The 23,168-nt window shown below is 51.0% G+C and overlaps 1 protein-coding gene across 2 annotated transcripts in view; it reads left to right on the top strand.

Moving 5' to 3' along the window:
• The first annotated feature begins 120 nt into the window (after positions 1 to 120).
• LOC115280922 (protein BEAN1-like) overlaps positions 121 to 23,168 on the top strand; it is a 30,928-nt gene continuing 7,880 nt past the window's right edge. The window contains exons 1-3 of one of the 2 annotated variants that reach the window (XR_003903996.1): positions 121 to 230; positions 6,566 to 6,672; positions 16,363 to 16,569. Coding sequence is in view for 1 of the 2 variants with exons in the window: in XM_029926095.1 (XP_029781955.1) it covers positions 6,648 to 6,672; positions 22,348 to 22,608 (286 nt within the window). In the remaining variant the exon portion in view is untranslated. Of the gene's footprint in view, positions 231 to 6,565; positions 6,673 to 16,362; positions 16,570 to 22,347; positions 22,609 to 23,168 lie in introns of those variants that run through there. The other variant, XM_029926095.1, reaches the window with a different exon arrangement.

Here is a 23,168-nt window from a genome sequence, read left to right as displayed (position 1 = left end):
GGCCGAGGCGGAGCGGCGCGCCCCCCGCGACCCCCGAGCTCGGGCCCGAGCCCGAGCCCGAGCCCGAGCGCAGAGGCCTCCGAGCGGGAACCAGAGCGGGAGCGGGAGCGGGAGAGGGAGCCCGAGCCGGAGCCGGAGCCGGAGCCCGAGCCCGAGCCCGAGCGGGAAACCGAGCTGGCGCCGAAGCTGGAGCCGGCACTGCGGCGCGCTGAGTGGAGCGGCTAGGCCGAGTAAGGGGCGTTGGGCCGGGGACGGTGTTGGGGAGGGGCGGGTTGGGGGTCCCGGCCCCCTCCCCCGAGCTCTGTGCCTCCCCGGCGCGCGCACTCGGCTGGGGAGCCCCGCGCAGAGCCTTGGCGCGCCGGGAGGGCGGACGGGCAGTCAGAAGACGAACCGCAGCGCGCTCCGTGTGGGATCCCCGGACTCCCGCCCCCCGCTGGCGAGCCTCCAGGCGGGCCAAGGGTACCCCCCTTGAGCACGCCCGATAGCCACGGGGAAGCGAGGGTCTCCCGGAGCGTCCACCTCGTGTGGGGGGCACAAGACAGCCTCCCCCGTCCCGCGCTCTCGGTTTCGGGACCCCCAGATAACCCACCCAAGAAGAGGAAACTAGGACGCACTTTTGGACGGGGTGAAGAGAGGGGGCTCCCGCCTTTGCAGAGTTTGAAGCTAGAAAGAACCCACCCCTGAGCCAGGAAGTTTGACCCTCCGACGGGCGGGTCACCCTGGCCAAGACGCCCCCTTCTGTGTCTATCTCTGCACCAACAGTGGGAGAGGGGATGTCCCCGCCGCACCTTCTCTTGCTTTGGGGCAGACTTTCGCTTGGGACCCAAGGCAGAGTCCGAGGTGGCTGGTCTGGCTGGCTGTGCCGCGTGAAGCGCCACAGCCGCCTCTCCCCAAGAGCCCTCGGAAGCTGGGTAGTGCCCACCCCACCCCCAGCTGGCTTGCACAACCACAACCTTTCCTTCCCCCCCCCCCCCTTCCCCCCCCCCCCTCTCCCGCCGTCGGCTCTGCGGTCTGGACGGTGGCGCAGAAGACCCAGGGCTGCCCTCTTGATCCCATGCGGATGTCAGCCGGGGTGGCGGGGAGGGTGAAGGCGTGAGTGACAGGTGTGAGGCAGGGGCTCCAGGACATTGTTCCTTGGTCTAGATGCACACAGTCCCAAGGGCACCTGTCTTGAGGATGCCCCCCTAGACCCTCTCTTCAAACACCCTGACTTCACCTCCTGTGCCTCAGTTTCCTCCGCTGACAAGTAGGCACGATTCTGTGATGAGCAGAATGTTTAAGGGCTTTGGTACCGCAGTATGGGCTTGACTGACTTTCTATGCCTAGCTGTGTGACCTTAGACAAGACAGTTAACCTCTCTTGAGCCTTAGTTTCTCCATCTGCAACATGGGGAATGCGTGTTGAAAGGATTAAATGAGATGAGGCTTGGCGGCGGGGGGGCTATCACGGTGTTTGGCACACAGCCAGGACTCAAATCAGGTTGGCTACAGGTGTCATTTTATGAAGTGTCCAGCACCAGTAGATGCTGAAAGCAGAATGAATTCCCCTGAGATGGGGGGGCTAGACCCCCACTAATCCCCCTTGGAGGAGGCCTTTGAATCCCCCCTCCAAAGTCTTGTTGACATCTAATTGTGGTGCAAAACTTGGGGCCTGCCCTTTCTCAAACATTCCCTCCTCCCCAAGGCTTTCTCCTCCCTACCACACCATATCCATCCAGGATGGAAAAGACTGTATCTGACTGTTGTTGTGGTGGTGGGGGGGTTTTTTTGTTTGTTTGTTTGTTTGTTTGTTTTGCGCCCTTGGCTAATGTCTGCTGCCCTGGTGGAGGGCTTCTCACGCATCTCTCACAGTGGGTGCAAAGAGATTCTGCAACCTCTCTCCACTCTGTGGCTTGGGTGTGGGGTGGGGAAGATTGCTTTCCCTGAGGAGCCATCAGGCTGTCAGGTGGCATGAATGTTCCAGCAGTGATGGTTCAGACAGGCAACAGAAAGCAGCAGCAGGGCACAGCCGCCAGGGCAAGGAGACAGCAGGAAGCCTGAGGGGTCCTAACCCTGTTTCCATGCTGACCATCCAGCCCACTGAGCCAGGAGGCACCAGAAATGATGAACCTTGGGGAGGAAATGGAGACAGTGGCTGACCAAGAGGTTAGGACTTCAGAGGTGAAAGGTCCCCAGGAAGAGATCTGCCTGTCTGTGCAGCTGGGGCCTTGGGTTCAGAGCAGAGCAGGCAAGGCCCAGGATCTAGGGAAGGATGCTGGGATCTTTCAGGTGACATTGAGGGGGTAGGTGCCAGGAGCATTGTTGAGAAGAAAACAAAATCCAGCTTGTGGACATCCATGCTTGCACTGGCCACCTGTGGCCCAGCTGCCCAGAATAGGGCAGGGGACGGGTGAGTCTGTCCACATGTTGCCTGATGGGGACTTGGTAAGACAGGCAAAATGGGCTGCCTCCTCAGGGCTCCTTCTATACAGAAACCCCCTCGCTCCTCTTCTTCCTCTGTACCCCACCCCCATTCACCCACTTGGGTGTCACATGCCTGCATCTTCCATAATTCCATTCCTCTTCTTCCCAAAAGAGTGAATCAGGAACTAATTAGGAGGTGAGTGCCTCCTGGTCCACATAGCTTGTGAAACACAGCCCAGGGGGGCCGTCATGGGGATATGGGCATTACCTTAAGTCTGTGGGAATGAACAGACACATTCTGGCCTACTGCCTGAAGCCTTTGCCCTGTGCCCTGGAGGTGCTCAGAGCCCAGGTAAGGGGTGGGAAGGTCTAAATCTGCTCTCAGCCTCCTGAAAGTAGAAACTGAGGCCAGGAGGGCTTCTGGAGCTCCTTGGGAAGTGAGTACAAAATGGAGCTGTGGCTGAGAACATGGCTTCTTGGAGCCAACTGCCTAGGTTTAGAGCATAGGATTCTGGACAGAAGATTTACCTTTCAGAGCCTCAATTTCCTCTTGAAAGTGGGAACAAATGTTAACACCTCCAATTACATTTGTTAGGACTGAAGAGGTAATATACAGGAAACACGTGGCAATGTCACATGGACCATTCCCAGTGGCCTTGCTGCATATGCATCATGAACATATACTGAACACACACTGTGTTCATGTATAAACGCTTCTCTTTGGATTCTGACAACAGTCCTCTGATTTAGGTACTGAAATTGTCCCCATTGCATAGATGAGAACACGGAGGCTGGGAAAGGTTAAGAACTATCTAATGTTGCTAGGTATAGAATACTTAAAACATCCCTATGACTCATCATAATTTTGAGTTTATAAAATGGATAATTAGCACACTCTATCTTAGATGATATATAATTAGTTATGGAATGCTTCCTCCAGGGATGTATTCAGTCATTTTATACCTCCATGTTAACTGTCCATGGGCCAGAGAATTTTTAGAGAGACCTACATGTTTTGTATTCAAACAGTAATCAAACTGATTTAAAAGAGCAACTCCCCGCCCCCCACCAGCAATTTATTCCCTATGCCTCTTCTCTCCATTTTTTTCCCATAGCACTATCACCTCTAACACCTCTATATCATATTCATTGTTTATTGTCTACTCTTATCAATATAAATACCCCAAAGGCAGGGACTTTTAACCATTTTGTTCATGATGATATCTCCTATATTCAGAGCCTAGAATAGTACCCAGCACGTAGTATGCTTTGCAAATTATAAAGTGTTTTACAAACATAAGGTCTATTGCTATTATTTTTGCCAAGTGTATAGCTTGCCTGGAAATAAAACATTAAGTTTTGTGGCAGAAACCAATCCCTCAAAAATTTGGCAAATAGGACTTGCTCAAGCGCCAGGGAAATTTTGATGAGCATTAAAAACAATGGAAATTATTTACCTAACATTTTAATAAAGCTCCTTATCAGTAAGTTCAAAGACAAGTTCTTTTTTTTTAATCTTTACAATAACAAATGGCATGGTCAAAAGCAATTAAGTTAGCTTTGAATTTTTTTCAATTAATTAACTATCACTGACTTACTTAATTACGCTTTGTTAGCCTGAAAGGTTTTTTTCAAATCTTCATCTTAATATTTGAAAATTTGGAAAATAATAAAAAATGTAAAACACAAAAATACTCCTTAACCCCACCACTGCCCAGAGAGCCCAATGACTGAATATTTGCATCTATTTCCTTTCAAAATTTTTCTATATATGAATATTTTCTCTAGGTTTTTTTTTCTTTTACAAAATAAGGATGATGTTGTATGCAGAGTTCTATAACCTGCTTTTTTATATATAATCTGGGGTTTTTTCCTTCTTTACGTTAAACTGAATATCTTTACTTATGTTATTAAAATGTCCTTAAAACTATTATCTCATGGCTATATATTATTCTATTATAATTTGCTCAGACTCTCCTCTTATTGGACAGTGGGATCATCTCCCATGTTTCACTGCCATAAACAATGCTTTGTGGTGCCCTCTGTGTGATGTTTCCTGAGCCTTAAATCAGGCTTCCTACCTACTGGGTCAAACCTATTTGCCAGTTTGTAAATGGACTGGCTTATGCAGGTAGACAGTAAATCAACTATCAGAGGTTGGACCTTGATGGCAGTGAGGAAGGAGGCAGCGGTTGATTCTACATAAGGCTACTTGCCAACTGTAGTTCTTCTCCATTGGGAAAGATACCTGCTGGATCCCAGCCTCACACAGAGACTTTCCTGCAGAGGAGGAAGATTTTCTGCCACATGGGGACACCCCCCACCCCCACTGCAGCCCCAGAAATTAGCCCCCTGCCTGGTAAAACAGATGCAACCCTTTTGAGATTAGTGTGCCTCACCAAAGTCCAGAATCTCTGGCCTGCTTCTGGCTCTGGGCAATCACATACCTACCCACAGGTTCACGGAAACCATGTATGGTATCATTCATTCATTCAGTAAGCAGTCCCTGAGCATTTACTGTGCTAAGGACAGAGAGAACCAGTAGTTATCTGGGCTGTCTAGATCTCACCCACCTCTGGAAGGGCCTCTATTTCTCCACCATTCCCCCCACCCCACACCTACTGACACCCAAGCAGACACAGGGAATCATCTTTAACCACTCCCTCTTGCTCACTCTCGACATCTGATCCATCTCTCCTGCTTCTTAAATATCCCCTATACAAACCTCCTTGTTTCTCAAACCCACCCAGCATGCTCCTACCCAGGGGCTTCTCACTGTCTGGTCCCTCTGCCTGGCATCCCCTTCTCCCACATATCCATCCATTCACCTAGCTAGCTCCCCTCTGCCAGTGTTTGCTTACAGATCACCGTTTCACCAAGGCCTTTATGCAGCCCCTATATCTAAGTGTTCAGTCTCCACTACACACTGCCTGTTCCTTCCCTTACTGTTATCTAACAAACCCCACCATTATGTGTGTCTCCTCCACTATCAGGAAGCTCCGTGAGGACAGGTAATCAGTGTTGGCTGGACTTCTCTATCCTGAATAAATACAGTCAAACCAAAGGATGCGGACTCTCTCATGTTACCCCATTTACCATTGCTTTCATTTAAGCCCATCATTTCCTGCCACAGCTTCCCTTCTCCCCTGTCACCTGCTTCACCCACCCCTGGTCCCCCTTCTTCACTGACCCCAGGGAGACCTTCCTAAAAGGTGATCATGTTGTTCCACTGCTTAAAATCTTCCAAAGGGCAGTCTTGGGGCCGGGAGCTCATTATCTCACCCAACCCCCTTCATTTCTCTGAATCTCAGTGTTGACATCTGCAAAATGGGGGGCTTGTTTTGAGATCCCCTGGGCAGATGACACGTGACTGCGGTACAGGCGATACCGCATCAGCGTCACGGCGTCACGTGGCCTCTTCCACAGGCCAGCCCACTCCTGCGGCCCCTAGCTGTCCGTGGTCTACCGCGGTCTACCACGATGCGGCAGAACCCTCCCGGGTTCCGAAAGCTGCACATGCGCAGTGCCGCCTGTGCGCACTGCTCCGGCTGGCTTTGCCCGTCAGGGGCGCGGCGCCACCTCTCAACCACGTATGCGTTTGCCCAGGTCTGAGTGTCGCAGTGGGCCCCAGACGAGGTATATTGGGAGCAGGGTCGTGAGGCGGAATGGGAGTGACGTGGAATTACTGCAGACCATAAGCTACCCTGGAGTGCCGCTGCCCGCCCTCCAATTTCTAGCCAGACAGTACAGTCGCAGATGAGTCACAGACAGGAACGTGCCTCGCACTGGGCTGGTGTCTAAGGGTCCTTCCAGTTATAAAATGCCCAGACTGCCATGGTCTGTTGCTACTGTCCCAGGCACGTTCATGAGGCAGGAGAACACCAGGGAACCTCTCATTCCTGTTCAAGTGTCCACCCAGAGGAGATATTCTCCCTCCGCCCACCACTGAGACCCCAGCATGCACCTGCCCCACCTCTGCCCCAGAATCCCCATACTCAGCTGCCCAGAGCTCCCCCAGACCCCCTGCCCAGACTGGGCACATGCTGTCAAAGTCACCACCCTTTCCCCAGATGTTAACAGCCCAGGGACCTGAGCGCCAAACTGGCAGAGTCTGTACTGGGTACTGTGTGGGCGCCATCACCCGTCTGTTTGTGTCTCTGCAGGTGAGCGGAGGACCCTTTTCTCCTCGGAGTTGGAACCCTACCAGTGGGCAGGCTGGCTCCGCTATTTTGCTCCAAGGATTACATGTCCTTCAAACGCCCCTGCCCCTGTAAGTCTTCTCTTCACATTCTCTGTGGCTCGGGGCCAGGCAAGGGCCGGGCTTTGGAGTCAAGTTTGCAGAGAATGTTTCTAGGATGTTTGGCCAAAGAGCCCAAAGGGTCTGATCAGGGGCTGATATGATATGATGGGTGGGGGGAGGGCAACACAAAAGACCCCTGACATCTGCAAGAGACATCCCGCTTTTACCAACCTCTCTATATCAGCACTTGCCACAGTGTGGGTCGGGGCACCTCTGAGGGATCTTAATGGATTGTGTTTTTTGTTTTTGTTGTTTTTTTTTTAATTCTATGGTCAAATGAATGTGGGAAATGCTGAGTAAGACAAGTTAAGTAGCTTTTGTTACCACAGGACTTTTCAGGGCCTTTAATGTGGCGATGTGTGTTGTGAGGCTGCCACAGGAAAAAGAATGCCCCGTGGCCTTTCCAAATTTAACTGACCACAGGAGTATCTCACAGGATGGGCACTCCAGAACATGCTCCTTGGAGTTCACTGTCCTAAGGAAACCATTCCTGAAGCCCCTCATTGACTAATTAATTCATTTCACCTAATGGAGTCTGGAAATGATTCTGCCCATGACATTCTTCTCTTGGCTGCCTGATGCCCATGAGTCCAGGCAAAGGGGTGAATCAGGTGTAACCCTAGGGCTTGAGCTGCAGCTCCCTTAGTCTCCATCAGCCCACCTTCACTGGCTCATGCTCCCACCCTTACCCTGGTGTCCCCTTCAACTGTCCCCATGGCAGTCACCTGCCATTCTCTTGTGATGTCCCCTGTCACCCCCAAACCACCATCACTTGGTGTCTTTTGGGAGGATATGCATTACCCCCCCATCCCTTCTCCTCTCTTTGGTGAGTCAGGACTTTGGGTCTGTGTGAAATCAAGGACCTCACCCTAGGCTCCCCTTTATCTATCTGTCATCTCCCGTTCTCCCACCCTCACTCTAGCTAATCCTCACCCACACTCACCAATGTCTGTTCAAATGTGCACAACTGGTTACATGTCACTGCTTGGGGTTGGGGTCCTCTCTTCCAAATGGTTGAGACCTCAGTTGTTAAACCTTTGAACATCAAGGGACTGCTGCTGTGGTCAGGCAGAGGAAGCTGGCATCTCCTGTCAGCGTGAGACTATTACCAGGTCTGCCCTGGGAAGTAAAGGCACGGTGACTCACTGTGCCAGGAGCGGTGTTTGGGGGGTACTGCTACAGGTCACTGTTACCCTTGTCACTGCTGCTGTGGCATAATGAGGAAATCAGAACCCAGGTCCAGGCCAGATGAGAAGGCTGCCATTCAGGGACACAGTGGAGCCCAGGGATACCTGCCCCACAGAGGGCTAGAATGACCACGTCCTTACACCCTTGGGCAGCTGGGAATGGAGAAGGCTGGTAATGCATAAAACTGGGCTGCTGAGTGTAGAGGGCATTCCAGAACTTTCTGAGGTCAAGCCAGACCCCACAAAGCCCTGCCTGTATGCACAGAGGCCATCAGCACAAGACAGCCTTCTGCATCCCCACCTCCTCAGGCCAACAGGGTGTGGTCATTGATATTCGGGGCTGTCCAGAAGCAGTTCCTAGTCATTCCTACAGGCTCAGTGCATGGTGTACAGTAAGCACTCAATAAATGTCTGTTCAATGAATAAATGTATAGTCCAACACTCTGGATGAGGAGCTGAAGGCAGTGGATGGAGGAGGAGCTGAAGCTCCTGACTCTGCCATCAGATTCTCCCGCGGCTTTGGCCAGCCAGTCTCCTCCAAGATGAAGGGGTGGTCTGAGGCCAGTGGGTCCGGGAGCTCGGGGCTGCTGTGAGCCTCCACGGAAGGCAAGGGGTGCATAGGTGGGCAGAACCCTCACCCCACCCCCCACCCCACTGCTTCAGCCAGTGCAGCTCTACTCATGTCTATATATAGGATGGGATCTATTCAGATTGTACAGAGAAGGGGTCCCTGGCAATGGCAGGCTGAGCACTGTGGGCTGTCCAGACCTACCCTTCCTCCATCATCCCTCTCTTTCTCTGCCAGACTCTTCTCGTATTTTCCAGTCTGACTCCTTCCCTTTCCTCTGAAAGGTGTTCACTATCCCTCCTTTCAGTAACCCTAGCCCACTTCAGTCTGGCTTCTGTACCCCACCACACATCCCATTGACTTCTGTGTCACTAAACCCCAATCTTTAACTTCCAGTTCTCTTTGTAGGTCACTTCACCTTTCTTGATGACTTCTCTTTTGCAGCCCCTGCCCTGAACCCTCCGGGTTCTCTTCCAGCCCCTCTAGCCATCTGGGCCTCTCACTGTCCACTAGTGGTGTCCTTTGGCATTGGGGGAGGGCAGATTCTTGCCGTGCCTGCCCTAGGATGCTGGGGCCTTGACCCTGGCCTTTTCCCTGCACACACGCTAGACCTTCTCATCCCCCTTTGCTTTCAGCTGAAGCTTCTAGGCCAGCAGCTTCTAAGGCTCTCTCCCAGCCTGGTTTCTACCTGCCTTCAGATTCCTTCCTCTACCTTCTGCTGCCTGTCTCCCCTGGACAGCCCAGACCTCTGAACCTCGGAGTCAGCCTGTCCCAGACAAAGCTCTTCACTCCAAGCTGGCTTGACACGGGTTTGCTTTGTTGGTTTAGGGCACTACCATATACTCAGTCCCTCAGGCCAGAAATCTGTGAGGGACTCTCAGTTCCCCTCCAACACATCCATCACTGCCAACTGCCCGAGGGGACCCTGGGGTGGGAGGCTTCCAAACTGGGTCATCAGATTGCCATTCAGACTCTGCTTTCACCTGGGTCACACTTCAGATTCAACCTGGAAATCGCTGTCTTGGTAAATGTTTATCACACAACTGGACACGTAAACGAATCAAGATGAAGCAGATGCCTTGTGGACAGCCCCCTCAGCTCACAGACCAGAGAGACCTTCATGCAAGTTCTGGAAGGGATGCAGAACCACAGAACTCCAGACATCCTAAAAACATCTGACACAGAACATTCTAAGGGATGGAACCAGAAGGGCCAAGAGGGCCCTGATGTGAACACACATGCTCTTTTGTAACACCCCCTTTCTTGTACTATGAACTTAGAGATCTAATAGAATTTCTTTAACTTTCTTAGGTCATAAAATTATCTTTCCCAGTACATGCGAGAATACCAAAACCCATTAAAACCTGGAAAAGTTAGGGTAGGAGCCATAGCTTGTTCCATTTGGATTTCCATATTCTAACCCCCTGCTAATTGAGAAAGGGGGAAAAAAGTCCCCAGAAGGAAAAACAACCCCAAAGTTTCCTAAGCAAGACTCCACCCCTTGGAGTGGTGCTCAGGAGACTGGGGCGAGTGAGCAGGGAAAGATAACTGGTGTGGGGGAGAGCCAGGCAATAGACCTGGGTCTGCCCAGTTTCTACAGCTTCAGACACTGGGGGAACCTGGACCGTCCATTGGCCTCTTGGAAGTCGAGCAGGCTGGGCCGACCCCTCCCAGACGCTGCCTGCACTGCAGCATCCCCCACTCCCTCCACCCCATCTCACCCACCTTCTGGGCACTATGGCCCATCCCTGGCTTCCAGAGACAGCCCCCTCCCCCAAGTTCTGCAGGTAAGAAGACTTAAGGCAGAGGGTAGAGGCAAGAACAGGCAAGGGGAAGCTCAGAAGCCTTTGGCCACTGAGAGAAAGAAGTCAGGTGTTCTGTATGTGCCAGGCCAGTGGGCTGTTTTCCAACCATAAGCACTGTGTGAGGTGGAGGAGGACCAGCCTGGCTCCTCAGGAAAGCTGGAGACATGGGAGTCTTCTCCATCTACCCCAGCTGGGCAGGGTGGCCCAGGAGTCGCCCAGGACCCGGGCTCCAAGAACAGATGCTTCACAACCTCTTCTTAGCCTCTGGCAGTCCTACAGAGCTCCCTGTGACATGGGGGTGACCTGCCTCCCTCTGGCCTTGGGGGACAGATCTGGGAGGAGGAGGGGCTTTGGAGACCCAGGAGAGACTGAGCCCCTACTGAGGCAGGAAGGGGGCGGGGGAAAGGTAGCATTCACTGATCCATGGAGAAGTCAGCTGGGGCTTGTCTCTGCTAAGCTCTTAGGCTGCCCATGGGCTGGCAGAAATTGCAGTCTGGCAGAGCCTCTCGTGGGTGTGTGTCTCTCGCCCAATCAGAGTGACGTGGTGGGTAGTGCTTGGGTTCATGTACAGCCTAGTGCTGACACTCACCAGCTGTGCCAAATGGAGCAAACCATTTAACATCTAGAAATCCCAGTTTGCTCCTCTATAACATGGAAATAGTCATACCAGGCTTTTGGTTTGATGTTCAGATGTAACATGCTCCACAAGGAGAATCTAGCTTGATGCCAGGCACTGAGAAGTTGCCCAAGAAGTTTGCAGGTCCTGCCCTTTTGAGCACCTCCTCCCTACACAGCTTAATATTACCCACATCTTTAGTGATGAAGCAGGGGAAGTGGAGGCACATGGGGATTTTGGAGGTAAATTTGGGGTTCAGACCAGATACTACTATTTTCTGCTCTGCTCATTACAGTAACAGTTACCTGTGCAGAGACTTGACTATCAACAGAAGGAAGGACTTGAGGGCAAGGAACACAAATGACAGGACACATTCACAATTTGCCACCACAGTTCCCAGAGCAGACATGGCCATTCAATTGCTTCACCCTTTCCTACTGAGCAATGTCAGACTTTCTTAAATACATGCAACCACCACCCAATGATCACTGGCCTGTAGAATGAAACCCCAATTCATTCCTTGCTGGGGCCTGACTGTGGGGTGGGCAAGAGAACAGCAGAAGTGACTTCAGGGAGACATTTCTGAGTCTCAGTTTTTTCATCTGTAAGATGGGAATTAATGAAAGGCTCCACCTCAGAGGCTTGCTGTAAGGATCAAATGAGATAAAGGGCTTATAAGGCCTTGTGATCATTTCTTTACCTGGCTTCCTTGAAGCAGCCCAGCAAGGGAAGGATGAGTGTGCTATTTCCACACATGAGAAAGCTGAACCTCAAGGGCAGGAAAGACTACTCTAGGCATCACAGCTAGAAAATGATGGGGCCAGGGATACACCCCAGGTGTGTCTTTCGAGGGCTCAATTCTAGCTAAGCCACAGATGGACTCAAGACAAGGGCAGGGTCAAGTCTACTCCTTGATCCCTGCCCCTTGGATGGAGACCCCTCTCTGCAATAGGACCATGAACATTCTGGCTGCCTGTCCTCAGAGTTCTCTGGTATAGTAGAGTCTGACTATAGCAAGTGCTTAGCCTCTGAGAGCTAATCTTGATTTTAAATGCACATTTTATATTAGAGCCCCTGTCAGGAAGGCATCAACTTCAGCTCAAATACCTAATGTGTTCACTACTATAGGTATTCCGTAGTTTTTGAAAATTTGAGTTAGGCTACTTCACTTTTACAAAAGAGCCAAGTTAGTACCTGTTTCCACCGAAAGGAATCGAAAGACAATTTCGCTTTTGCAAAAAAAAAAAAAAAAAAAAGGCAAAAAGTGAAAATCGTTTGGCAATTCTTTCAAAAGCGAGCCATGACAGAGGCAGCACACGGCCCAAGCTTCAAGAGTGGCCAGCAAGCTCCTGCAGAACCACACTCCGAACCTCGGCATCAGCCACCATAGCTGTGAGCATCTGCGCCCTATCTCCATTGATTTTGTGCGTCCGTTAGCAAGATGAGTCCTACGGTATCAGAAAAACCTAAAGAGGTTATTTTGGGGGTCTGGGAACACTAAACCCTTTTTTTCCTGAATAAATTAATGATAATTACTTCTTCACTTTACACCACTTTGGCTTATGAAACGTTTCCTGGGAAGCCTTTACTTTCAGAGAGCAGGGCAACCTTTAATGGCAACAAGTACCCCCAGCCTTTGCAGGGGACTCCAGCCAGCAGAGTTCTTGCTGCCCCCTCCTTGGCAGGGAGCTCCCTAGGTAGTTTCATCCAGCCTCATGGCACAGAGCAGCACCCATACACTGACAGCCCCCAAATTTACATCTCTGGCTCCAGACTCTGCCTGAGCTCCAGACTCACATATCCAACTGTCTGCAGCACTCCGATGGACGCGCACTCACATGTCTGCTCGGTGTCTCTCCAGAGAATCCCAGATGTAACATGTCAAAACCTTAAATCTTGACCCCCAGTCCCCCACCAATTCGCCCATCATTCTCCCCATCCCTGTAAAGGGCAACTCAGTCCTCTCTTGTGCTCGGGCCCCAAACCTGGCCAGTTCTTCTCTCTTTCACATCCACTGCCACTCCAGTTAATCTGCAGATCCAAATGCTTCTACCTTCAAATCTGACTCCATCTTGCCCCAAGGACCAAGGCACCATTGTCATCACTTGGACGACTGTCCAGCCTCTTCTGCCACAAGCAGGGAGTGTTAGAAAAGGAAAAATCTAGAAACTGAGCTCTAGGTGGTGAAGGGGAAAATGGCTTCTGTATCTAGAAATCTTGCCAAGAGAAGCATGATCCTCAGAGTTCTCACCTGCGGCATCACAGAGCTAAATGCGCTGGGGGGAGAGGAGACGGATTTTCCTGCACACAGGAATGTGTAAGGACACTGCCATTTCTCTGCCAAGAGCTACCCTAGATTAGCTACCCTGAAACTCAGCTCTGCCTGCACCTAGAACTGTGCACAGGGTGATTGGGAAAAACTGGTCGTCCTCTGGGATGTCACCGCAGAAGCGTGCAGGCCCGCTTGCTTTCCAGAGCGAAGAGAGAGGCCCCAAGAAAGGTCACATGCCCAGGGACCCACCAGGGGAGGAGACAGGATTCCAAAGGAAGGCTTCTGGATTGAAGCCCAGGGCACTGGCCACACTGATCCCTCTGGGAGCTCAAGCACATATTACCTCCCAGAGTTCTCTCTCTTTGCTTCTCTCTCTGCGTGTAAACACCGTGCCCCCCCACCAGCCCCCTGCTGGTCGGCCTCTCAGGGCTGCTCCCTCTGACCCTGTGCCACAGCTGGACTCCATGTCTGTAGGTAATCTCTAGGCCTTGCCAGAGACAGCCATTCCACAACTATTCTCTGTCCATCCCCAGGCCCTTCATCCCCTGGAGGATACTTGTCTCCCCTAGGGACTGGGGGTGAAGGTGAGGATTGGGGGAGGGGTGTTGCAAGAAAAACAGTGAGAATAAAATTTTATCAATGTAAAAGCCAAGGTGGGCCCCTTTTGAGATGGATGGCAGCCTTATTAAAGAGTTTTTGTCTATTTTTGGAATTTCAGGGTTTTGATTCAATTAAGTTTCAAGGATTGCCCATGGAATAATCTAAATGTTTTTAAAAATGTCATTTCTTCAAGATAAAAAGTGACCTGCAACATTTTAAAGTGTCAACAGTGATCCCAATAGTTTAAGAACTATTCTTACCGTACATGTGGCTATTGTGCACGCAGCGTGTCAGTGACACTCCCTAAACACTGGGAGTCCCGGCACTGGGGCACTCTCCCGTGCTCCCCTCCCCGGGGCGCAGGGTGATCAATTACACCTGCGCAAAACCTGTGCGCTGGATTATCTCCCAAGCGTAAAATCCAATTATCTAAAACAACATGACTATCAAATTCTCAGACACTATGTAATTTATAACTGGATTTGTATATTCAGAAGCCTGTGGAGCGTTCTTTCAACTCTTTTAAAATATAAATTATATTGAGTATTAACTAAAAACACAAAACTAACTAGTTTAACCACAAGAGGGGCTAAAGTTCAGCGTATGATTTAAAGACTACCCATCACTTCAATCTCAATTTCGGCCCATCCTAGCACATCCACCCATTTCTCTCACAGTAGGGTTTATTTTTAAGTGCACAAATGAGAGGCCCAGCTATATGCCATTGTCTTGTTCCAAGAGCTCTGGGGATGGCCAGCTGACGAAAGGCAGGTAAGAGGAGAAAGGTGCACACGATGTTTTCCCCTTATTCGGCAGCGGCTTTGACTTAGGACAGAACGCAAAAACATACTATAAAAACAGAACAAGAGGCTGTTTCTAGGTTTGATTCAGTAACCACAGACAGCACTTCTGCTGCAGAAGCCAGTGCAGGGCGGAGGTACCAAAGGGACACTAATCCTAAAACACAGTGATCAGAGGCACGAAAGGCACTGGTCACGTGAGGCATCGTCAAAACACAGCCCTAGGTAAATATCGGATGTTTCCTGTCAGCCACTGAGACTTGCATTTTTTCCAACTGAAAAGCAATCCTGTGGGGCTTTTTACTTATCACGTGTTTTGAAGAAAGGCTGCCTTAGGTCCCCTCGTCGAACATGAAGCCTAGGTCCCCAAGTTAGTATTCCTGTACTATCACAAGATGCATTCTACTCTCTTAGCACTGTTTGACATTGACCTGTTGTAACTGACGGTGTCTCTATTCTCTTGAGTATCCTGCAAAGAACAAACCCATTAGAGAGAAACAGCTCATTGTGAAACAGTGGATTGTTCCACAAAGATATGAAGAAGGACCCTTTTGTTTCTTGGCATCTACTAACCACTTCCAGGCACCTGTACAGGCAGGAACTTCCCCAGTGTCCTTGGGCAGGTTGCAAACAATGAATGTATTTAGGAAGTCTTTCACAACTTTCTGCCTGCTCCAGCCACAGCCTTGATCCTGTGTCTCAGTCCTGGGCAGTTCCTTGGCTGCCCCCCTCCCATGAAGCTCCAGCTCCTACCAAAGATCTTTAATATAGCCCAACTTATCCACTTTTTTATGGTTAGGACCTGTGTATCTATTTAAGAATCCCACGGTCACAAAGATGTTCTCCAGTGTTTTCCTCTTGAAGCTTTACTGTTTTGCCTTTCATATTTAGATCTATGTCTAGGGGATATTCTCAAGATTTTAAGGTTTAAAATCTTGAATCTTAAAGTGATAGACGTTCCAAGGGGTGAACTGCTCAGAGGGCACTGCCTGCATGAAGCAAAGTCAGGATTTGAACCCAGACTGTCTGGTCTTACTTAGCTAGAGCCTAGGACAAGATGCGCTAGCAGGGGAGCCCTAGGCTTCCCCCAAGGAAGGTGGCTGAGGAGAGGTCCCTTCTCCCAGAGGACCACAGGCCACTCACCTCAGGATACAGAATACTGGTGAATAAAGGGCCTGATACTGGGGCTGGCTGGGCTCCTAAGACCACTCAGGCTACAATCAATCTCAGGGGGGCAAGCATCCCATACTGTCTTTAGGAATTCATGTCCCAGGAACCACATGCTGAGAAATCATTCCAAAGCTCCGTGGTTCAATGTGATGTTGACAAGCAGTTAAGATCACTAGGATTTATCATGGCCAAGAGGTCTCTGGCTTTGCCTAGTCGAGTAGTTTTTCTCATCCTACCTACTGAAGAGACATATTAATAGATTTCCTGGTCTTAAACCATTCTTGCATTCCTAGAGTAAGCCCTCTCTATATATGGGTTACTATTTATTTTTTCATTAAAGAGGGTTTTTTTGAGGGGAGGTTGGAGGCGGTGGAGAGAGAGAGAATGAGAATCCCAAGCAGGCTCTGCATTGTCAGCACAGAGCCTGACACGGGGCTCAATCTCACGAGCTGCAAGATTATGACTTGAGCCAAAATCAAGTGAGACGCTTAAGTGACTGAGCCACCCAGGCACCCCTGGGGTATTATTTTTCACACACTGGTGCCCTGGTACTGGTTTACCAGATGCCCTTGCAAATTCTGGGAGCTGAGGGAACCTCTGTGGAGCACGGGACAAAGTCCCATCACCTTTCATGTTTTCCAGAATCAGAAACCACAAAAGCAAAAGGCCAAAGCAAAACTTGAGGAAGATGATACCGTGGCCCAAGTACACAGCCCCAGCCTGGACCAGCTGTGGTGGGATAGCAGAGGATAATTTGCAGCGTTCATAAATTTAACATTTTATCTATCAATTATTCATGGAACTTCCCGGAAAGTCCATGTTGTAATAAATGGTCATTTTTCCAAGCAATGATTTGAGTCTTATAATGCAAGCTGGGATGTGAGAGCAAACCCCCCTAGCTGATCAGTGGGCCACGCCAGCCCCCCAGCACCTGCTTCCCATTTCCTACTATCAAGCATGGCAGTGACTCACCTGCTGTTATATAACCCTGTGTTCTTTGTGGAAAATAGCCTAAGAGCCAACTCTCGGTGTGGACAAAAGAGGAGGGAAAACGAGGAGATCAGGGCCAGCAATGATTCTAGCAAGAAAATGAGAGTTTGGTGAGGGATCAAGTGGAAAGCCTAATTCTGTCATGGCTTTGATTCTTTAACACAGGCCAGTTCACCATTTCCTTTACAGAAAGAGGGAAACGTGGTTTATGATGCTGTTACAGTGAGTTTGCCAGCCATTAAATGACCCATCAACAGAGATAAAACCTTAGTGAATGATGACAAGACAGTAAACTTGTGGAATTTAGAAATGTAGAAGTACATGTGAGTTAATTTTGGTGAGTTTATTTAAGTGGCATCTTAATAATATCTTACGTGGTCTCTTAATAGTGGAATAAATCACTTTCATCTTATATTTATGGAACCATGAAAGGCCTGTGGGTAGTCACTTCTATTTTCCAGTAATATTTAGTGCAGTGGTTGAAAATGTTCTGGGCAGTGGAGCACTCTCCTACGAACCCTGATGTGTAAAACATGGAAGCGGAGTGACTCCGCGTGAAGGGAGAACAGTGAGCCCCATCCCGTACTGGCCCCCCTCTCGGCACTGGGGGACCTGTGTGGGACCTCTTGCCTCTCACAGTTCGAGAGGTTCATTTTCCTCTGATTTGTATTATGTCCCCACTGTCTAGAACATGTCCAGGCATGGGCTACCCATTTAGTATTGGTGAGTGGATGGATGGATGGATGGATGGATGGATGGATGGGTGGGTGGGTGGATGATCAAGTGAATGCAGAGTAGATGCCAAGGTAGAGAAATATATAGGAGGATGGATGAGTAGTTGGCTGAGTGAATTTATAGAGCATTGATGGTAGATGATCTTACATTCCAATCTTTCTTTCTACTGTGATCTGCCCCACTTGTGATGCCACAAATGGCCAAGTAAAAGGTTTCAGGACCATGACATGACATTAGCTGACTTCTTATAGAGATGCATCCCCATTGTAAGAGAATCTTGAACACCAGGTGGCCCTTTCCTCACCCCCATAATCCCAACATTCAGCTGCCATCAGGATGACATCCTACAGTCTCACCCCAGGAGCACCTCCTCCTTAACCTTCCTCCCTCTGACATTGTCCTGCTGGTTTGTCCTCCAAGACCCAGCACCCCCGTATGGATGTCCCTGACCAGCCCCCAGCACTCTGACATCTCTCCATCCCGGTCACCTGGCAACCAGAGGATGAGAATCAGCAGGTGGGCTGAGATGCCACCATAAAAAGCAGAGGAAGAGGCACATAAATGCACAAGTGAGTGAGCCTGCCTTGCCATGTCCCCTGCCCAGCCCCTCTTCACATCCCTGCCAGGAGGCTGGAACCAGCCAACAGCAAGCAGGGGTAAGATGGTACCTGAATCCTCTTCCCCACATTCCCTCCAGTGACCGCACGGCCTCACCCCGGTGGTGCTAGCAGTACAGGAAGAATTGCACTGCCGAGGCCACATTTGCCTATGACAAATGTCTTCAGACTTTTCTGTGACAGGAACCATCAGTCAGATTTGAGTCTGTGGCCCCCCCCCTTTCCCTTCTAGCCTGCCTCTTGGAGGGGCGGGCAGGACTCTAGGCCTAACGATGTTGGCTCAGTGCCTCCAGTGTCTCAGTGCCCTCTCTTTGCCAGCTCCTCAGGTAGCTGCAGTCTGCAAAGACCACTTCCCTGTACCCAGACAGAGGGACTGCAGAGCTGCCTGGACGCCACACTCAGCAATGACTCGATAATGATTACCAGCCTCAGTTCCCCCCCCGCCCCTGCAAGTCCCCCAAATGAAGCCATCCCTGACCCCATCCCCCTGACACAGGATTGGATCTTATGGCCTCTCCTCATACCCTCTGTGCTCATTTGGCTGCCACTCCCCTCCCCACCCCTCTCAGACCCATTCACCCACCCTGGAGGGAGGACGGTTTAAGAATAAGTGTCTCTTTGGACAGCTGGCAAGCAAGGTCCAGAGAGGGCAGGGGCATGTCAAAGGTCACACAGAGAGTGAGTGATAGAACCAGGAACAGAATCCAGTTCTACTCCTACCCCCACCATGCCCTGCTCCCTTCCCATGCTCTGTGCCACTATTTGATGAATTATCAGACATGCCTGGGTTCAAATCCCAGATCTGCCACAGAACTAGGGCAAATCTCCAGCTGAACAAGACCCAGTCTCCTCATCTATAAATGAGGGTACCAAAGGCATCTGCACAGAGGAAAAGCAAGCCCCAGACCCAGCTCCATATCCAGGCCTCGGTCATGTATAAGCTTTTTACTCAGTTGTGGTTCCCAGTCCCAGCCCTGGACCGGAAGTCTGGAGGCAGAGACTTCTGCCTGGCACAGCAGGGGCCATTGGACCCAGGCACCACCCCAGCCCCAGAGAGGGCCTTAAGACCCTGTCTGCAGAGCCTGTCTCTGAGGCCGCTCAGAGCACATCCACTCGGAGAGGGAAAGGAACTCTGCAGCGGCCTTATGCCCATCAAGTGCGTTCAACTGAGCCCTGCTTCCTGCTCGGCTCTGCTTAGTACGGGGCCGCAGGCCTCAGTGCCTCCACCCCAGCGCTGTGCTCGTGTGGACCTGACAGCAGCCTCCTCATTGGTCTCCTACTTCCTACCCCGCCCCCTTCTGCAGCCAGAGGACTCCCCTAAAACACTCGGACCATGCTCTTTCACCCACATCTCCTCTTTGCCCTTGGGATAAAGGATGATCTCTTGATTTGACGTTCAAGATCCCTCATGGTCTGGCCATGCTGGTCCCTCTAACCTCACCTCCAGCTCTCTAATGATTCCTCAAATGCACCAAGCCCTCCCTTGGGGCCCCACGGTTCTTCTATGGTGGAATTTGCCAGACTAATTTACATTGGTCTGGAGCCCACCCCAGACCCAGACTCCTCAGTTAAGACCTGATTTACTCCCTTAGATGATAGCACCTCCTCCATTCCAACAATGTCAGTGTTTGTAAACAGCTGTGGATCGCATGCCTGGGCTGGACAACTGGGTGAGCGATGGGCAGAAGGAAGGGCCAGTGGGTGAGTGAGGAGGCCTGAGAGCAGCCCATGAGGCCCACCCCCACACACCCAAGCACGCAGAGCAAGCAGACCCTGACTTGCCTCCATGCCATACAGATGGCTACTGGGTTCCCTTTCTGTGCTGGCCTTGCCCAAAGCACTGGGAAACCTGGTGACAAGACAGAGAGGGCGCAGGTCCTGCCCTCCAAGGGCTCTTAGCCCCTGAGGAACTAGAGCGGGTATGAGTGGAGGCTCGGGAATTGCACAGAACAAGCTGGATCTAAGTTCTGGCTCCACCACTTTTACTAGCTCTGTGCCTCAGCTTCCCCATCTATAAAATAGGGGGAAAGACAACAGGTTGCTATGATGATAAGTGAGATAATAAGAGCTACCCTATCATTCACATTGTTCCTTGGTGGAGGGATTGCCCCAGGCCCCTGCCCCGCAGCCCCAACCTTGCCTCTGGAACAGATGCAGAGATGGGAGATACACAGACTACGGGCCCCTCCCCCAGCCCTCAGTTGTTGGCTCCTCTCCCTGAAGACCTGCTTGCCAGCATCCGTGTCTCCGACACACACCGGCTCCCTTCTCTGGAATCCCAGTGTCTTATCAGCAATGTTCAGCTGCTGATTTGCCTTCACCCTGGATAAGCTGTAGGTCATAGTGTGCTTTGACTATAATAAAGTGATCCAGAAGAAGCAAAGCATCATTTTAGGGATTGGAACATTTCCATTTATCAAGATCAAAAAACAAAAAACAAAAAAAACATGGGCTTTCAGAGCCTAGTGCCTGATAATCACAGAATAGCACCTTGGATAAAAGCATGGGGCTTAGGCTGCCCACTGACCCAGGTCCCTCTCTGTGATCCATGTGACACTGGCCAAGTTACTTAACTTGCCTGGGGCTCAGTCTCCCCCCTCCCCGCAATTAAATTGGGGATCCCATCACAGGCCATCTTGAGAACTGAGGTAATCTAGTGTGTGAGAAGTGCCAAGCGTGGTGTGGGACCCACAGTAAGTGTTCCAGAGACAGCACCTACTCATGCTGGTGTGTGGGGGAGGGGAGGTGGCCTCTCAGGGAAGAGCTGGCATTTTGAGGTACAATTTCCTTTTGGTTGTGGGCACCTTTGTAGAAGGAGCTTGGGAACAAAGTTCAATGTAGAGGCAAAGCGAGCTTTATCCTGTGTCCCTACTGCCGCTGGTGTGTGGTGGGCAGGGAGCAGAGGGGTGGGGAGGAAGGGCTGTCAGAGAAGTCATATATATCTTGTTGATAAAATGGGCCCTGTGTTTAGAAACTGGAAAGAATCTTCCTCATAATTTAAAGCAGCACCTACCTCTAACCGGTCACGGTGACTGGAAGATTAATTTCTCAACTGGCCATGCAGGCAGACGCCATGATGCCATCTCTGTGCCCAGCTGGTAATGAGACGGGCACTGCCAGGGGGGCCAGGCTCTCATCTGATGCCAAGGCCGTGGAGGGAGGGGCATCCTCAAGGTGACCCTGAGGGGCCAGCACCCCGCTGCATGCTGAGAGTGGTGGGCTTGCTCCATGTCCACAGCCAAGGGCTGATTCCTCCTAAACTGAAGTCAGACTGGACAGTTGACGTGGATCTCTTCTGCCTGAGACAAAGACAAGGGGGAAAGCCTCATTTTGCCACCCTTCATCTCTGGGTCTTGAAGAAAAATGGAAAACTTTAGCTTAGCGTAGCTAGCTGACAACCAGGGGAATAAAAATAAGAAGCTGGCACTTCATCAAAACCTCAAACCAACACAACCAGTCAAAAGCAGACACAAAACCAAATTCTGTACCTTGTCAACAGTGGGGTACTGAAGTCTCCAAATGTTACTGTTGTGTTGTGGGTTTCTCCCTTCAGCCCTTGTTCAATGTCTCTTAGGACTCTGTTCTTATATATGCTTATAATTGCTACAGCTTCCTAATGTGTTGACCCTTTGTCATTATAAAACGTCCCTCTCATCTGTAATAGCATTTTTTGTTTTAGATTAAAGTCTTCTTTTTCCTAATATTAGTATAGCCACTCTGGGAAGCCTCCTCTGATCTGATCCAACCCCCTGACATGTCTGAGTCAGTTGCCACCTGATTTCCCTGGAGTGCCCTGGGTAAGGTTTTTCCCTGAAGCAGGAGGCCAGTGTTGGAGGCCAACAGAATTGGTCCTCATACTTGGACCTTCTGTGCATTCCCCACCCCTTGCCAAGATCTTGGTAAAGTTATGCTGACCTTCCAACCTCATGTCTTCGTGGAATAGACCCCTGTCTAGTACTGAGTCTTAGGTTCAGCCTCAGCTCTGCCACTAATTTGCCGTGTGACTTGGGCAAGTCCATTGCCCTCTTCCAGCTTCTCTTCTGCTACCTGAGTTAGTTGAGCTCTCAGGACAGAGGCTGGAGAGGAGGGGAGGCCAGTCACCACTGGCAGAGGCTCCTGCAGGCAGCAGGGCACAGCTCTGGCACGAGAGCAGCTAGGACACAGTCCATGGGGCTCACCCCAGACGATCCTCCACTTATTTAGGGACAAATAACTCACTGCGCAGCAGGTATGGAGGGAAGTGTGGCAGGTTCTGTGCAGTACCCTCTCTCTTTGTTCCCAATAGCTCGCTACAACCGTACCAGCTATTTCTACCCAACGTTCTCAGAAAATTCAGAGCACAGCCACCTGCTCGTGTCTCCTGTACTGGTGGCAAGTGCAGTCATAGGTGTGGTCATCATCCTCTCCTGCATTACCATCATCATCGGCAGCATCCGCAGGGACCGGCAGGCCCGGCTCCAGCGTCACCGCCACCGCTACCGACGTCACCATCACCACCACCACCACCACCACCGCCGCCACCATCGGGAGTACGAGCAAGGCTACGGTGAGCTCCTGTCCACCCTGGGCCCGGCCTCCCACCCAGCTGTGACAGCCCATGGGGGAGGTGGTAGCCCTGTCATAGTGGGGGTGGGCAGGGTGGTTGGGAGGGTTTCCTGGAGGTGGTCAGGAAGAGACCAGAGGCACTCACCAGAATGCTCTTGGGGGCCTGAGAAGTCCAGAAGTCTGCCAAGGGGGAGGCTGGAAGTCAAAGGGAGGATGTGGTGCTCCTCCCCAGTCTTGGCCACTGTTGGTCCAGGCTGTACTGACAGCTGATCCAGCTGGCGCCTGGATGGAGAGATGGATGAAGAGAGGGATGGGTGAGCGGGGTGACAGGAAAGATCAGTAGGGGGTGAGGGCATGGATAGGTGGGGGGACTAGGTGGGATGAGCGGGTGGATGGACCAGAGGCTAGATGAAAGATGGATGAGTGAGTGGGATGGGGGGATAGATGGCTAAATGGGTGGATTAAAGGTAGATGACTGAAGAGATGGATAAATGGCTGGAAGGGGGGTGGACAGAGGTGTGGACTGGGTGGGATGTGTGAGTGCACGGAGAGATGCAATGG

Source organism: Suricata suricatta, chromosome 16 (assembly GCF_006229205.1).
Source record: "Suricata suricatta isolate VVHF042 chromosome 16, meerkat_22Aug2017_6uvM2_HiC, whole genome shotgun sequence".
NCBI lineage: Eukaryota > Metazoa > Chordata > Mammalia > Carnivora > Herpestidae > Suricata > Suricata suricatta.
This window is presented reverse-complemented; position numbering and strand designations above follow the sequence as displayed.